The 13,551-nt window shown below is 41.8% G+C and overlaps 1 protein-coding gene across 1 annotated transcript in view; it reads right to left on the bottom strand.

Annotated features, from left to right (window-relative positions):
- The window catches only part of si:ch1073-396h14.1 (disintegrin and metalloproteinase domain-containing protein 10), a 66,197-nt gene extending 53,528 nt beyond the window's left edge, over window positions 1-12,669 (bottom strand). The window contains exons 1-4 of the mRNA XM_020479771.2: window positions 12,521-12,669; window positions 10,658-10,805; window positions 10,415-10,533; window positions 10,132-10,287 (exon numbers count right to left, since the gene is read on the bottom strand). Coding sequence (XP_020335360.1) covers window positions 10,132-10,287; window positions 10,415-10,533; window positions 10,658-10,805; window positions 12,521-12,581 — 484 coding nt within the window. The 5' untranslated portion in view covers window positions 12,582-12,669. The remainder of the gene's footprint in view (window positions 1-10,131; window positions 10,288-10,414; window positions 10,534-10,657; window positions 10,806-12,520) is intronic.
- Window positions 12,670-13,551: the final 882 nt, after the last annotated feature.

The raw sequence follows: 13,551 nt of genomic DNA, 5'->3' as shown, positions 1-13,551 counted from the left end.
TTATCAACAAGGTATTCCTCAATGGCAGTGCAGACCATCATGACCTAATATCAAACCATATGGGTCTTTTTAAGGAAAATAATGCCAATGAAGTAATTTCATAACATAGCCTAACATTGGAAAACAATGCATGCTTTATGACTTCTGTCTCCAACTATAAATCTCAGTACATCCCCCAGCCAAACGAGAGTTTGGGGATTATTCAATAGCAAACCCCCATGACCTCACCTAAACCCATCAGAGAGAACAAAACCACTTTAGCTTGAGAGAACTGACTGTTCCAATTAAATCAATGCGTACACATTGGCATCAGCTTCAATATTATAGAACCATCTCAGTGGCCTTGTGGCTAGAGCTTCTTTGGGATCGGTGTCCCTTCCACAGGACGGTTGAGCGAATGTAGGCTAATGAGATTAGCATGAGGTTGTAAGTAAACAAGAAAATTTCCCAAGGCATAGATATATCTGATATTGGCAGAAATCTTGTTAATCTAACTGCACTGTCCAATTTACAGTAGCCATTACAGTGAAAGAATGCCATACTATTGTTTGAGAGTGCATAATTTTGAACATGACAAGTTATTAATAAACAAATTAGGCACATTTGGCCAGTATTGATAGAAAATTTTGAACAGAAATTCAATGGTCCACTGGATCAGTCTAAAACTTTGCACGTACACTGCTGCCATCTAGTGGCCAAACTCTAAATTACACATGGGCTGGAATATTACATTATGGCCTTTCTCTTGCATTTCAAAGATATTGGTACAAAAAAATTGAGTCATATCAAAGACAAAAAGAAATTACCTGATGGTTCTCTTCTTGGCACCCAGCATTATAGAGATGGATAGGGGTTAAGGCCCTGCGATAGACTAGCGTCCTGTCCAGGGGTTGTACTTGTATATCAAGCTGCCCCACACTACAGAATCAGGAGATAGGTTCCTGCCCTATGGGCTGTTCTGGCTCAGACTAGGCTTGTTGAAGTCAAATTAAATATTATATAAAAATGTCATGACATAACAATAATCACTTTCACTTGTGATTTCCTGGAATAAATATGCCATGTTACTGAATCAATCAGGTAGTGTTTCTTTGACTAATTGACAACCCAGATTGGAGGGCTGATGGTTGAACCGGGGAGGGCAGAGAAAACCCTGCGGTCATGCTGCCACCTAGGCAGCTCGTGTCTTGATCAAACTCTCAGAGAGACATCACGTGATTGGGTCACACCATTCTGCTGAGGCACTTACGGCCAATGAGAAACAGCCATTTGGCTCTATAGATGGTAGCAGCGGGAGTGTTAGATTTGGGGGGGGGGGGGGGGGGTAGTTGGGCTCTCTCTTAAACTCTTAAGTATGCATGCCTGGGAAGACAAAAATAAGCTACAGAGTTTCTAGAGCGTGCAGCCAAACTCTTAAACAAGGGTTAAGTTATTTGCCAACTTAAATAACTAAACCTGATCTGTCTGACTGCAGTAGAGTTCATTTAAATACCCCATACATACAGTACCTTTGGAAAGTATTCAGACCCCTTGACTTTTCCAAATGTTGTTATGGTACAGCCTTATTTTAAAATTGATTAAATTGTTTTTTCCCTCATCAATTTACACACAATACCCCATAATGACAAAGCAAAAACAGGTAATTAGACATTTGTGCTAATTTATTAAAAATTTAAAAAACGAAATATTACATTTACATAAGTATCAGGCCATTTACTCAGTACTGTGTTAAAGCACCTGCATTTACAGCCTTAAGTCTTCTTGGGTATGACGCTACAAGCTTGGCACACCTGTATTTGGCGAGTTTCTTCCATTCTTCTCTGCAGATCCTCTCAAGATCTGTCAGGTTGGATGGGGAGCGTTGCTGCACAGCTATTTTCAGGTCTCTCCAGAGATGTTCAATCAGGTTCAAGTCCGGGCTCTGGCTGGGCCGCTCAAAGACATCAGGAGACTTGTCCTGAAGCCACTCCTGTGTTGTCTTGGCTGCGTGCTTAGGGTTGTTGTCCTGTTGGAAGGTGAACCTTCACCCCAGTCTGAGGATCTGAGTGCTCTGGAACAGGTTTTCTTTAAGGACCTCTCTGTACTCGATCCTGTTTAGTCTCCCAGTCCCTGCAGCTGAAAACATCTCACACAGCATGATGCTGCCATTACCATGCTTCACTGTAGGGATGGTGCCAGGTTTCCTCCAGACGTGACGCTTGGCACTCACAGAAAGAGTTCAATCTTGGTTTCATCAGACCAGAGAATCTTGTTTCTCATGGTCTGAGAGTCTTTGGGTGCCTTTTGGCAAACTCCATGTGGACTGTTATTTGCCTTTTAGTGAGGAGCGGCTTCCGTCTGGCCACTCTACCATAAACTTCTTCCATTTAAGAATGATGGAGGCCACTGTGTTCTTGGGGACCTTCAATGCTGCAGAAATGTTTTTGTACCCTTACCCAGATCTGTGCCTCAACACAATCATGTCTCGGAGTTCTACGGACAATTCCCTCTACCTCATGACTTGTTTTTTTCTCTGACATGCACTGTCAACCGTGGGACCTCATTTCAGCAGATATGCCTTTCCAAATCATGTCCAATCAATTCAATTTACCATAGGTGGACTCCAATCAAGTTGTAGAAACATCTGAAGAGTGGTCAGTGGAAACAGGATGCACCTGAGCTCAATTTCAATTCTCATATTAAAGGATCTGAATGCTTATGTAAAAAAGGTATTTCTGTTTTTTGTGTAAAATACATTTGCAAAAAATTCAAAAAATCGTTTTTCGGTTTATCATTATGGGGTTTTGTGTGTAGATTGCAGAGGATTTTATTATATTTAATCCATTTTAGAATAAGGCTGTAACGAAACAAAATTTGGATGAGTCAAGGGGTCTTAATGCTTTCCGAAGGCACTGGATTTTAAACTGACTACTACACTTTTTATGTGAAATTTTCACAGTTTAAACATATAATGGCTCTAAATCTAGAAAAAAACTCTGAGTGGGTTTACCTGAAGATCAAACCAATTCAGGGCTAAAGAATGATTTCATAAAACTGAAACACTGTGCTATGCTCAGCTACTGTCACGTTCTGACCTTAGTTCTTTTGTTATGTGTTTGTTTTAGTATGGTCAGGGCATGAGTTGGGTGGGTTGTCTATGTTCCTTTTTCTATGATTTGGGATTTCTGTGTTTGGCCTGGTATGGTTCTCAATCAGAGGCAGCTGTTATTCGCTGTCCCTGATTGAGAACCATACTTAGGTAGCCTGGTTTCACTTTTGCGTTGTGGGTGATTATTTTCCATGTCAGTGTTTGTTCCACACGGGACTGTTTCGTTTGTTTCATTTATTCACGTTGTTATTTTGTACTTTTCAGTGTTCTATTAAAAGTAAGCAATATGAACACGTACCACGCTGTGCATTGGTCCTCCGATCCTTCCTACTACTCCTCTTTGTCAGAAGAGGAGGAGGACAATCGTTACAGCTACAGAGTAGACCAGAACCCTCAGTCACCAGACATATGTTTTTGATCCTATAGGACAGGAATTCCCAAACTGGGGTATGCACAATACCGTCGGGGGTACGCCAAATAAAAATGTGATTTAAAATGATTATTTGTCAAATACAGGTAGCCTAGTCAAATAATTAACATCCAATCACATTAACCGTTACTCTCTCGTGGGAAACCTTCACACTTGCTCAGACATTTAGAAATTAAACATGACAATTGAAAAAATAAGCCATGGGAGGTTTTTGAGCGAGAATAAAGACGACCTCGAGTATGAAGACATGTATAAAAACAACAGATACAGTACCTTTAATAAGAAGGGGCTAGAAGTGTCTTATATGGTGAGCTACCGAGTGGCTAGGACAGGCAAGCCCCGTACTATTGTGTAGGACTTAATTCTTCCTGCTGCACAGATATGGCTGGGACAATGCTGGAGGAAAAGGCCCAAAAAACTATACAGACAATTACTTCATCAAACAACACTGTTTCACAACGCATCAGTACATCGCAGGAGATGTTTTGAAACAATTACTGCTTCGCATACAAGCCAGTGAATTATATGCATTACAGCTGGATGAGTCAACAGACATGGCGGGCCTGGCACAGTTCCTGGTATATGTCTGTTACGTTTACGGGGGGGGGGGGGGTAATTAAGGAGGACATCCTCTTCTGCAAACCACTGGAAACCAGGACAACATGACAACGTGACATCAAATGGACTTTGGTGGTCAAGATGTGTTGGTATCTGAACTGATGGCGCAAAAGCCCTGACAGGGAGACATAGTGAAGTGGTAATGCTCGTGCAAGCAGATGCTCCCGACGCCACTTGGGTACACTGCAGCATCCACCGAGAGGCTCTTGCTGCCAAGGGAATGCCTGACTGCATGAAAGATGTTTTGGACACTACAGTGAAAATGGTTCACTTTGTTAAAGCGAGGCCCCTGAAATCTTGTGTATTTTTTGCATTATGCAATGATATGGGCAGCAACCATGTAATGCTTTTACAACATAAAGAAGTGTGCTGGTTATCAAGGGGCAAAGTATTGACACGCTTTAAAAAATTGAGAGAGTAGCTTAAAGTTTTCTTTACTGACCATAATTTTCATTTGTCTGACCGCTTGCATGATGAAAAGTTTCTCACATGACTGGCCTATCTGGGTGATTGGGCTCTTTCCTATCTGCATTAACAAGGACAACACACAGGTCTTTCCATCAATGTATGATTTTTTGTGTGCAAATTAACTCAAGTTTACGGACAATGTCAAATGTCATATAGCGAAGCACCTGAATGAGCTGGGTGTGCAATTACGCAGGTACTTTCCTGAAACGGAAACACAAACAACTGGATTTGTTATCCCTTTCATGCCCTGCCTCCAGTCCACTTACCGATATCTGAACAAGAAAGCCTCATCGAACAGAACAGGGCTGCGCTCAGAGTTTCTTGCCTTGGCAAATCGTTCTGTTAAGACACTGATGTCCTTTGCAACCACGTACCTATGTGAGAGTGGATTCTCAGCCCTTACTAGTATGAAAACTAAATACAGGCACAGACTGTGTGTGGAAAATGATTTAAGACTGAGACTCTCTCCAATACAACCCAACATTGCAGAGTTATGTGCATCCTTTCAAGCACACCCTTCTCATTAACCTGTGGGGAGTTATTCACTATTTTCGATGAACAAAGATGGCTAAATAAAGAGCAAAATTATTGATTATTATTATATTATTATTTGTGCCTTGGTCCTATAAGAGCTCTTTGTCACTTCCCACAAGCCGGGTTGTGACAAAAACTCACACTCATTCTTATGTTTAATAAATGTATCGTATAGTGTCTGTGGCAGGCTTACAATGATGCCAAAAAACAACATTTGAGAGTGCGCTGACCCTGGTGCTAGAGGGGGTACGCAGCTGGAGGTTGAATGTTTGAAGGGGTACGGACCTATAAAAAGTTTGGGAACCACTTTCATAGGAGAACTTGGCCACATCCCCTGAATGTGCTGATGGAAAGGTTCTATCATTGTCAAAGAGTAATTTGCTAAAAGTAGTCTGCCTGAGACATTCTTCTATGGTGGGCTACAAATCATGTCATTAAGCATGGCCAGGAGATAACACTGGGGGGGGGTTCAAGACCTGAAATGTGGTCTCTGGTTATTTCCCAACACGGATTCTTCATGCGAAATTCCTTGAAGGGACTGAATTCAGTCTGAGTCCAGATGCAATTCAACTAGAGAACTGTCCCTTTACAACACACAAGGTGAACAACGTTCAAAGCACTGTGTGAGGACTGCCCAGGTTTCGAATAGATCTTAAAACAAAAATGCTTTGACACATCTGGAGTACATATTCTTCTTCACGGTTGTTTTTCTGTGATTATTCACTTACAATCAGAACTAGAGACTTTGTCATCTGCTTGCTTGCAGGGTGTGGGCTGAGTGAACCTCTTAACTAATCACACACAGAGCGGAAGGAGCGCCAGCAGGGTGGATGACAGAGCCCCAGAGAGCATGGGAAATGCTCGATAGTTACCCTTCTCTCACACCACGGTGATGTGACTTCAAAAGAGAGGTCACATGACTAGGGGTAGCCACAGAGCGCTCACAAACAGGCACACTCGGACACTCCTTTCTCTGGTATTTTTTTACTTTGGGTTGTCTGCTTCTCCTCTTTCAGCACTCCATACAGCATGGGGACTTGTCAGTACTAGCCTGCCCCCACCTCTCTATCTCCTCACTGCACTCATACACACAGGCACGCTCAGGCACACACACACACACACACACACTTCAAAAGGCTACTCTAATCCAAGCCACTGGAGATAATCTCAATGCTTTATTACTCCATGGATGGGTGGTAAAACTTCCTCCATAGTGTCTTCTTTATTAGCTTGTGATGAGCTTGGCCTTCAGTTTGTCTGTTTGTCTGTCTGTCAGGAGGGATGTGTTTCTAAAGGCCTATTTACAAACAAACCTGGGCCGTCCCATGTCTGGGGACCAGGAGACCTTCATCCTTATCCAACCTCAAGTTCAGATGTCAACCACAGGCAGTTACTGTTGTACAAAATGGCCACATTACCTCTGGCCCACTCTCACTAGTTGTGGGGTAAGTTGAGTAATTTTTTACATTCAGCATCACTCCGTGAAGCGGAATATAGTATTCTTTCTAACAAAGATATCGACATACAGTATATTTCAGGATGTTGTGTATCCCTGGAAATAATCCAATATCATGTAAACATTACAGTTTTGAAAACAGCACTTTTCAAAAAAAGGGTAAGGGCTAAACCTAACCCAAGTGTGGGGTAAGTTGAGCCGCGGGACAGGGTAAATTAAGCTGCCTACAAATTTCTGTACTTCATGAAAAACTACCACTACCTTTTTAGACCATGTCTACCTTTAGTTCCCAAACACAATGCAACACAATCACAATACATTTTTGTCTTTTAATAATTTTAAGCATATTTTATCACAAACACCTAACACACACTTTGTACTTTTTTAGAACAATTTTAACTTAGGCCAGGCCCTATTGTTACATATCCCAGCGATAATGCCTTGCATTAGGCCTGCGAAGAAAACACTTCAATTTGCTCAACTTGCCATTGGCTCAATTTATCCCATGGCCATGGCTCAACTTACCCCAAGGCAAACATTTTGACTATATTAGTCCACAAAGGTACATGGGTGCACTTTCATGCTAGTTTAGGACCTCATATTGGACCTCATATCGAAGCTTATAGAGACCCCAAATTATGTATAGAACTAAAATGAACTACTTTGGTTTTACATACAACCATCATGAAACCTCTACACAACAAAATCATTTGGCTTGATGAAAATCTGATTATTTTACCTAACTTGCTAACACTTTCTCCATGTGGTTTCTTCCTTCTCACACTCAATGAAATGAAGACCTCTTCCTAAATATTTGGTCAAATGATTAATTGTGTCTATGGTTTACTAGAAACAAAGATGGCTCAAGTTACAATTTGGCTCAACTTACCCCACTCTCCCCTACTGATATAACACTCCATCTGTCTCAATCGGTTATACCGTGTTTCAATGAAATATCACATACCATATAACTTCCTGCTTATACTGTATATTGGCAAGTGTATAAAAGTATAGAACATTGTCTACAACCAGCATCAGCAAACCTCTAAAATCAACAGTTTGTCTTTGGACAATTTTAGGGGAGGGGAGACAAAAACCTTGAGAAGACTACATCACAAGCAGGGGGTCTTGGCTTTGTGTGCATAATATTGTTCCACCTCTTTCCTGGAATTAATCTTACTGACACGCACACGCGCACGCACACACACACGCACGCGCACACGCACACACATACACACACACACACACACACACACAGGATGACAGCTTTCCAATGAGTGCCACCTGGCCAAACCTCTCAGATGGGGTCCTAATATAATATCGCTATGGGAACCAGCTCCAAGGGTTCACAGCCCTGGGAGGATGCCAGGTCACCTGACACTCCTCCTCCTCCTTCCTCACACCAGCTCAGGTTTTTTTTCTCTTTGGCTGGAGCTCTGAGTGAGTCTCCACCTCCTCCCACCCCCCAGAGCTCCATAAGAGGACTCTGCTGTTAACCCGTTAACCCTTTCTGCTCTAAAGAGCACAGGGATCAACTGTATCACTGACCCATGTAACCCCGGCTCACAGCCTACTGGTTTAAGGCTTTAGACTGGGTTAGGCTAAAAGGAAAGATAGGGAACCATTTACAGTCATTAGTCTGGCCCTGGAGCAGGATCCTATCTACTGATCTGGCCTGGTTTTGTGTGATAAGGAGTAGAGAGGCATCAGGCCATGGCATTGACCATTAGTCCATTTCATCTGAACATGATGTCATAAAATACAGTGCATTCGAAAAGTATTCAGACCCCCTCACTTTTTCCACATTTTGTTACATTACAGCCTTATTCTATAGTGGATTACATTTTTTCCCTCATCAATCTACACACAATATCCTACAATGAGAAATGGAAAACAGGTTTTTAGTAATGTTTGCAAATGTATTGCAAATAAATTATTCAGACACTTTTCTATGAGACTCAAAATTGAGCTCAGGTGCATCCTGTTTCCATTGGTCATCCTTGAGATGTTTCTACAACTTGATTGCCTGTGGTAAATTCAATTGATTGGACATGATTTGTAAAGGCACACACCTGTCTATATAAGGTCCCACAGTTGATAGTGCACGTCAGAGAAAAAAACCAAGCCATGAGGTCGAAGGAATTGTCCGTAAAGCTCTGAGACAGGATTGTGTCAAGGCACAGATCTGGGGAAGGGTACCAATGTCTGCAGCATTGAAGGTCCCAAAGAACACAATGGCCTCCATCATTCTTAAATGGAAGAAGTTTGAAACCACCAAGACTCTTCCCAGAGCTGGCCACCCAGCCAAACTGAGCAATCTGGGGAGAAGGGCCTTGGTCAGGGAGGTGACCAACAACCGGACGGTCGCTGACCGAGCTCCAGAGGTCCTCTGTTGGGAGAACCTTCCAGAAGTACAACCATCTCTGCAGCACTTCGACCAATCAGGCCTTTATGGTAGATTGGACAGACGGAAGCCACTCCTCAGTAAAAGGCACATGACAGCCCGCTTGGAGTTTGCCAAAAGGGCACCTAAAACATGAGAAACAAGATTATCTTGTCTGATGAAACCAAGATTGAACTCTTTGGCCTGAATGCCAAGTGTCACGTGTGGAGGAAACCTGGCACCATCCCTATGGTGAAGCGAGGTGGTGGCAGCATCAGCGGCAGGGACTGGGAGACTAGTCGGGATCGAGGGAAAGATGAACAGAGCAAAGTACAGAGAGATCCTTGATGAAAACCTGCTCCAGAGCCCACAGGTCCTCAGGGATGGGTTCACCTTCCAATTTCTAAAAAACTGTTTTTGCTCTGTCATTATTGGGTATTGTGTGTAGATTGATGAGGGGAAAAAACATTTCATCAATATTAGAATAAGGCTGTAACGTAACAAAATGTGGAAAAAGTGAAGTGGTCTGAAAACTTTCCGAATGCACTGTATGTCATCCTAACCTTTGGTAAATGAGTTCACGGTCTGATTATAGGTTAATATTGATTTCTTTATTCCAAAAATGAGGAAGGGTGAATACACACATGTGACGGAATAGGAGAGATATTTTGAGAATCGTTTGAAATAGACCATTATCATTTTGGGGAAGCAATATAGCCATTAAAGACCCAATGCAGTCAAACTGATTTTCCTGTGTTTTATATATGTCCATATGAGGTTGGAATAATACTGTGAAAGTTGTGAAAAGTGTGATAATGCCATTTTAGTGTAAGAGCTGTTTGGAAAGATCACCTGAAATTTCAGCTTGTTTTGCATGGGAGTTTTGTCCTGCCTGGCGACATCACCAGGCGGTATAAGTTAATAGACCAATAACAAAGTGAGTTTCAAACTTCACTGCCAATAACAGCTAGTTTTCGCGTTACATATCTCTGCCATTAGATTATTTTTGACAGCTTTAGTTGAAAACAATCACAGTAAGGTACTTAATTTTTACACAGAGATGATTTGATATTGAGATAAAAACAGCTGCATTGGGCTGTTTTAACATACACTTGAGAAGAACATTCATTAGATGTTCAACAGTCCTCTCTTACCCATGTCGTCCTCATGGTAGATGATGGAGTGGTGTTGTGTGGGCTGGCTGGTGTATCTGTGTACAGGCTCTATGTAATACGTCCCATTGGCTGTGAGGACAGAACCCTCAAACTGGCCCTGGATGACCGAGCCGTGACAGGAAGATCCCTTCTCATCTGGTGAGAGACAGACAGGTGGGAGTTAGCGAGAGATGGAGGGGAGAGAGAGACTGATAGGCAGATTGAGGGGAGGCAGGCTACAATGTTGGATTATAAAGCCACGAATCCCTGAAGTGTCATATACCTTCAAGTTCTCCAGAATATAGATGGGAGAGGTCTGCTGTACTTGATATATTTTCAGAGAAGACTTCAAAGGGCTCTGTGAATCCCGTCGTGTCTCGCCTCAAACGCAACCGGAAGGTCCTAAAGTAAACAATCGTGTGACACAAAGCACAAAGAGTGAAGCAAACGTTGAAAGATGTTTTGACAATTATATACTCAATCGGAAAGGCAATGAAACAGAAGCTCCTGGGCTTGTGTCCAGTACCTGAGAAAAGCTCTGAAGTCCAGCTGCAGTGTCTGGTCCTGAGGCTGGGTCTCTCGTTTGGCGCGCCGGTGTCTCCTGTGTAAGGCCTCACGATCATAAGACAAGCCTTCGTAATGCCTTATGAACGGGCTAATACCGTTCAGAGCTCCTAGAGAAGTTGACAGAAATGACACAGGAAAGTTAATATACAGTGGTTATCTTGTCTGGTGTGAGAACTGTGTTAACCTGCTTTGTGATGTAATCAAAAACATTTTCCAGATAACTGCACAAACAATGCTTAAAAGACTTCTTAACAGCTTCTACCCCCAAGCCATAAGGCTGATGTCATGCCTTTACCTTAGATATCATTGTTTTCTTTATTATTTTGGTTAGGTCAGGGTGTGACAAGGGTGGTTGGTTTAGTTTTTGTATTGTCTAGGTGTTTTTGTCCTGTCTAGGGTTTTTTGTATATCTATGGGGTTTTAGTATGTCTAGGTATATGTAGGTCTATGGTGGCCTGAATTGGTTCCCAATCAGAGACAGCTGTTTATCGTTGTCTCTGATTGGGGATCCTATTTAGGTTGCCATTTTCCATTTGGGTTTTGTGGGTTATTGTCTATGTGTGGTTGCGTGTCAGCACGAGTTGTTTCAATGTTCTTCGTTAAATAAAAGAAGAATGTATTCCAATCACGCTGCGTCTTGGTCTCCTCGTTATGACGAACGGGACAGCTGAACAGCTCATCAAATGGCTACCCAGACTATTTACATTGAACCCCTTACTTTATTCTTATCTATTACTATGTTTAGCACTGACTCGCTTGCACAGGCTCGATGTACAATCACTGGACTTACCTCACACTCAAAACACACACACACACACATGCATATTGTCGCTACACACACACACACATACATTCACATTCCTTCACACTCTTCACATACACTGCTGCTACTCTCTGTTTATTATCTATGCATAGTCACTTTACCCCTTCCTACATGTACATGTTGCCTCAATTACCTTGACTAACCCGTACCCCTCCACATTGACTAACCCGTACCCCTCCACATTGACTTAGTACCGCTACCCCTTGTATATAGCCTCGTTATTGTTATTTTATTATTATTTATTATTTATTTTATTTTATTGTGTTACTTTGTTTTTCCCTTGAGTTTTTTTAGCACATTTTCCGTACTTTTTAAAAACTCTGCATCGTTAGTTAAGATCTCGTAAGTAAGATTTTCACACCTGTTGTATTTGTCGCATGTGACAAATAAAAATGGGATTGATTTGATAATATAACAACGTTTGAGAGGGACAAAACAAACAATATCTATAGATAAATGACCTACTGTAGGGAAGTGATGCATGGAACTGAGGCTTACTTTGTGTAGAGGCAGGCATTTTCTAATGTTCTCATCCATTTCAACAGATTGATTTAGATTGTGTTATAAATATCAGGCATTTCCCTCTTTCTAGTAGGATAGCAGATAAAAGTGACATAATTTCATCATAACAACAACTTCCCCATTATCGTGCTACATTCTTTTCTCCTTTGTCAAAGAACATGCCAAACAGATAGTCATGGGCTTACACACACTGTCCATATAACACTCACACCAAGCTTCCATAGAGAATATCTCATATATCTAATCAAACAAAACACAGCATCAACAAGACAGGAGGCCTTTGTAGCAATGTAGTCCTATGTGTTTGTTGGCCATTGCATTACACAGAGGACAAGCTCAGGCAGATCCCCTGTCTTGTCTGATAGTTCCAAGCTAAGGGTAGGCCACCGAACCCCCCTGCATCGCGTGACTTGTCACACCTCAAAAATAACCTAACAACGGTGTCAAGTGTCACACAAGAAATAAAAGCCATTCTACCTGCATTGGGTCCGCCCGAGTAGATAAGCAACATCAGAAGGCAGTATTGGGGTGTATTCATGATGTCTTCTGTGCTTTCTTTCTTTCTCTCTCTCTCTCTCTCTGCTTACCTGTGGTCTCCTCACTGTGGAATGTGACTAGATAGCTGCTCATGTCAGGACTTATCATTGGAAGATAGGAACACACAGTCCAAGGCAAATTCAGACTTGTTGTTATACTGTTAGGGAGTCCTTTAAAATATATGCAAAAAAAATACATTTACCATTCACACATGCGTATTAACACACACTTGTACATGTGTGAAATAGGACAAATATAAGCACCCACCAAATGAGTATGTATTATTTAAATATAATTAGTGAAGACAAATGTGTATTAGGGAAGTGGTTTCACAATAATGGTGTTACTGTTTCATAGAGGTAATGATAAAGGTCATAAAGTCAATTGTGGTTGGTACAGTCACCCTAACATGAATTGGGGTGAGAAGTTACCATTATCTTTTTTTAGGCTAGTTGTATGAGATAATGTTAGCTGGAAACTCCCCTTGGAGACAGTGACAGACTGATTAGCCTTTAAGCATACTTCCCCCACAAATTAGATCTATTTGGAGAATGTTTTATAATAGACAATGTGTTATATTTTGTGGAGCAATATGGAACAAAAGTCAAGATATTCTGATTGAAAGACTGTCATCAGACTTATATAAAGGGAAGTAAAAACCCATAAGTTAAAAGCAGTGCTGTCACGTGTGCTCCCTCTCCGGCCTCTAGGTCACCAGCCTGCTCGTTATGGCGCACACCTGTCACCAGCGTTATGCTCATCTAGCATAATGACACTCACCTGGACTCCATCACCTCCTTGATTACCTGCCCTTTATACAGTTGAAGTCGGAAGTTAACATACACTTAGGTTGGAGTCATTAAAACTCATTTTTCAACCACTCCACAAATTTCTTGTTAACAAACTATAGTTTTGGCAAGTCGGTTAGGGCATCTACTGAGTGCATGACACAAGTCATTTTTCCAACGATT

This window comes from Oncorhynchus kisutch, linkage group LG4 (genome assembly GCF_002021735.2).
Source record: "Oncorhynchus kisutch isolate 150728-3 linkage group LG4, Okis_V2, whole genome shotgun sequence".
Lineage (NCBI taxonomy): Eukaryota > Metazoa > Chordata > Actinopteri > Salmoniformes > Salmonidae > Oncorhynchus > Oncorhynchus kisutch.
Note: the sequence above shows the minus strand (reverse complement) of the source record. Positions and strands in the feature narration are given on the sequence as shown.